The sequence below is a fragment of the Sinocyclocheilus anshuiensis genome, unplaced genomic scaffold (genome assembly GCF_001515605.1).
Source record: "Sinocyclocheilus anshuiensis isolate Anshui unplaced genomic scaffold, SAMN03320099.WGS_v1.1 scaffold140, whole genome shotgun sequence".
Classification (NCBI taxonomy): domain Eukaryota; kingdom Metazoa; phylum Chordata; class Actinopteri; order Cypriniformes; family Cyprinidae; genus Sinocyclocheilus; species Sinocyclocheilus anshuiensis.
Genome location: NW_015554147.1, coordinates 1,978,471 through 1,982,886, shown reverse-complemented (window position 1 = coordinate 1,982,886; position 4,416 = coordinate 1,978,471). Strand labels below are relative to the sequence as shown.

At 42.0% G+C, this 4,416-nt stretch overlaps 1 protein-coding gene across 1 annotated transcript in view; it reads right to left on the bottom strand.

Moving 5' to 3' along the window:
• The window catches only part of LOC107670605 (multidrug resistance-associated protein 5-like), a 40,211-nt gene that overhangs the window by 33,240 nt on the left and 2,555 nt on the right, over positions 1–4,416 (bottom strand). Inside the window, exon 2 of the mRNA XM_016463247.1 lies at positions 2,967–3,161. Coding sequence (XP_016318733.1) covers positions 2,967–3,086 — 120 coding nt within the window. The 5' untranslated portion in view covers positions 3,087–3,161. The remainder of the gene's footprint in view (positions 1–2,966; positions 3,162–4,416) is intronic.

Sequence of the window (4,416 nt, the reverse complement as noted above, 5' to 3'; positions counted from 1 at the left end):
ATATCATTTTGAAAATGCCTATTTTGAGTGGAAGCAGAAACACGCTGTTTTTCGGGCCTGTCTCTTCAAATGCAAATGAGCTGCTACTCCCCGCCCCCTTTTCCAGAATATAGCAGCGCCATTAGAGCTCGGACCTGCTAAAAACATCTGTTATGGTTCTGATTATCATGTTTATCAAGCTGAAATCATGTGGTTTAAACCATATGAGTTTAAACTTCTGATATACGGTTTTCTGAGAGCACACATCCGAAGCACACGGACAGAAAGCGGCTGTCACAGCATGTGAGTACTAAACTAAGTTCTCATTCACACACAAGTTTACGTTAAAAACACACACGAGTTAAAAAAAACAGTCGGTTATGTCTGTGAAGGTAAACTGCTGGGAAATAAATTGCATGCTTATTTTAGATCTAAATAGTGTTCTGTGCTCGTCTGTGTAGACAAAGGCAGAACAGTTAGTATGTTTTGCTCAAACTTTCGCCATGGCGTTAGAGCTGGTACACCATTTTCTCTTGTGAAAACACAAAGATGGCGCCGTGGGTGGAAACGTACATATTAAGGGGTGGTAATATTATAATGAGATCCCTTTGCCACGCCACTAAGGGAGCAAAATCAGACACGCTCGTTTTCTCAGACGCTTGCAGAAAAAGGCTTCCCAAAACAGTTACTGGGTTAATGTTTTTCACGTTTCCTTGGTTGGTAGATGCACCGGGGACCCGGAAAAGTCAGATTTTCATGATATGTCACCTTTAAATGTAAAAATTGAAAATCGAGAATCGGTGAAACGTTATGAAAGAAAAAGGAAAAAAAAGGAGAGATATTATTTTTTGCCTTATTGCCCAGCCCTAGTTTCCCTTTCTATTTATAGCCCTCAAATTCAAATTTTCTGGACCCTGTGTTTTATGAGTAAATACAAATGTATTATCAAAAACGGTGGTAATCAAATAAATGCATAAAACTTTAACAACTTACATTGTTTAATTTAATCAAATGAAAATGTAACAATTCTTTTTGCTTTTTTTTTGGCAAAGTGCTGCACAACAGGTTTACTTTTTTTAATTAAAACATGGACAAAAAATGTGATATTGTGTGATATTTCTTAAAATTAGGTTTTAATAACTTACTTTGAGAAGTACATTCGACTATACAATAGTAATATATTTCTGTCAGCTTCTCTTCAACATTTGCAAAATTCTGTGGCTGGATTCCGCAATCTATATGTTTTTTTGACAAAAAAGGGCTGAGAACATTTCAACACACAGAAATACACAAAGCTAATTTTCTTCTGTCAGCCAGCTGCCCCACGAATCAGCACAGCTTTAGCAACTCTGTCACAAGCTCTCATGGGAAACAGGCTGGAAAAAAAGCCTTATCTGGGACTGATCAGAATGCAGAGAACAGAGCGATCTAGAAACCAAAGGCACGCTGAGAACGACATCTCAGGTTCCAGAAAACAGAAGGTGAAGAAATGTAAAACAGTACTTTTGTGTTTGTCACTTACACAACAGTGTAATGTGCCACATTGTTTATGTAGCACTCATGTTAAAGCGCCCCGAAGTAAGTCAGCCTAGCGCTACAAAAAAAGCGAGAAACGGTGAAGAGGCTGGATTAGATGAATGAGAAAAGCCTGCCGTGATGCTTTTTGCAATGCTCCTCAGCACTCCTTCCCATGTCCCTCTAACGCACTCAAGTTGTACAAACATACAGCTTGCCTGAGCGCTGAAGGGGGCTTCAGCCTATCAGCAGGCAAGGCTGCTGCACGCATCACTGGAACCCAGGCTCGCAATTGGCTGTCGGTGCCAAATAAGGCGGGACTAGATTATGTAAACAGCTTCTAAATACAGGGTGAGCAGCCAATCAGAATCACTGCCTGCACACATGACATCACCAGTGAGGTACTGAGTGGCTGAGAGATACCGAGAGAGAGAGAGAGGAAGGTAGTGTGATGGAAAAAGACAAAGAAAATTGTAGGCAGCACAGGACCCTCTCTTAACATGCTGACGGCAGGGGTGCGACGGACAAAACAAATGACACAACAAAGGGTTTGGCTACCTTTATGAGCACAAACACCAGCTGCAGCATTTTAATGTTGATGGGTTAGTTCACCCAAACATGAAAATCCTGTCATTATTTACTCACCCTTATGTTTTAATAGAAAAAATAAAATAGAGCGCGTCAGATTTCGCTTTCTTGGTGACATGGCAAAGGGATCTCATTATAATATTACCGCCCCTTCATCTGTAAGTTTACACCCACAGCGCCATCATTTGATTGGTCTCCAAAGAAGTGTGTTTTTGGACGTGAGGGAAAGATAACCTTGTTCAGCTTCCCAAAGAACCCAGCGTTACGTGAACAGTGGATGCAGTTTGTTTTTCCAGGGCAGCAACGGAGTTTCGGAAGTGTGTTTGTTTGTTCCCGTCATGTCGGTGACAAATGCTTTAGAAGCAAGGCCCAGTTCGACGCTGGATTTGCACATCGTTTTGATACTGAAAGATGGCAGGCAGGCGGAGAGTAAAACTGCATCAAATTTCTGTTTTGTAGGCAATCGGCGCCTAAGTGCTCGCAACACTTTAGCTCCGCCCACGGCACGCCTCCAGGAGCTCGGCTGTTTTCGGAGAGACTCTTTTTTTCTCCGACTCTTCGGAGATACGAAGGATGCAATACTACTATACAGATACTCAAGATTAACCTGAGATTGGCCGAAACTGTGTGTGTTATGTCCCCTTAAATAAGAGTGATTTATGGATAAAGGCCCATTTACACCAATGGATGATAACACTCTTGATTACAAGCATGGTGCAGTTTTGTCTCCTGCCGCTTTAAATGCTCGAGCTCTTTCAAGTTGAGTAGATTCTGATTGGCTGTCAAAGATTTTACCGTTCATCATCTAAAACAAACATTCTGAAAGTGATTCCAACAATACCGCAAATCACTAAGAAATGACATGCCACGTATGATGCACTGACCTGCACTTTAGACAGCTCGTAATGGTCCGCTTCAGGTCCGGGTACGGTCTCTCTGGACGGTACGGCCCTGTACGCAGAACCAGATGCCAGAAAGTCCTTTCCCAAATCATGTCCTTTCATCTTCTTTTACCAACATAGGAGCGCTTTTGTTGCTTCAACTCTAAGCTTTATCTGGTCAAAGTCACCAAATCTGAACTGATGAGAGAAGGAATGGGTTAACATGAATGGAAATGTTACTCTTATTTCGTCCGACTCAGCACTGATAGAGAAATAAATGAACTTTTCCATGACATTCTAATTTATTGAGATGCACCTGTATATGCACAAATTCCATTTTTTCCTTTGTACGCTTTAAAGTCTGACAAGATGGTATTGTTGTTGGGAAATTACTGTATGAAAAAACATTCAAACAGACCAATCTGTTCAATGTTGTTATCTAATGACATTAGCATAAGGTCATTTTTAGTAGTCACTTTCAGTTGCCTTTTTAGCCATCATTTGGCCAGGCTAAGTAAGTGCATTCCTTTTTGAATTTCACGAAAACATCACGTCAGACTAAAATCTAATGAAAATGACCATAAAGATCAGGGACGGATTATCCAATGGGCATTATGGCCATGGGCCCATGCGCACTTGGATCCCAAGCGAGGGGAAGAAAAACATTTTTAGAGTGTCTTTAATTGTGCTTGTTGGCGAACGCTACATACACTAGCTCCGCCCACCAATGTCTGTTACACTCAGAATTTAAAAAAGACACGATCGGTACAACATATTCAGTGGAGTAGGCAGAAGAGAGTAAGACTCTCAGAAACGGCTTTTGGTGCAATCGAATCCGGGTTCGAATCCGCCTTCTGACAAGCTATAAATCATAATTTACACTCTATGTTATTATTACATCCTGTTAAAGGCACAATATGTAATTTCCGCCGCTAGAGGGCGCGTATTCAAAATAAACAAAGAAACAAAGGCGTAGTTTGATGACGCAGTGACTGAGTGTGGAATCATGGGAGTTGTGTCTTCATCCCCACAGCCGATGCAATCCGACGGGACTCGGGCAGAAATCATGTTCATGGATGAGCTAATGATTTATTAACGTAGTAGAATGAAGCAGGGTGAGGCTGAAAGCCGTCGAAGCGAAACGAGGCGCTGAACGAGCGCGACACACGGCTCGAAAGCAGCGGAGCTTTTATTATGCCACAGTCGACCGCTTCCGCTCCTTCCGGTCGTGTGTATGTGGGGTAAAGCAGCGCTGTTTTATCATACTAGATACATTTGAAAGTTCTGTTATAATGCTACTCTGTGCGGTCGTCACCGGTCTATTAAAACGCACAACATATTAAAGCGTCTTTGGTGTTTCGGAAATCGAGGGGTCATGACGTCATCGGCAGGTGACACAATGACACCGGACACGCTCCGTGTCACTAGTTAAAATGGTTTATTTCTCTGGATT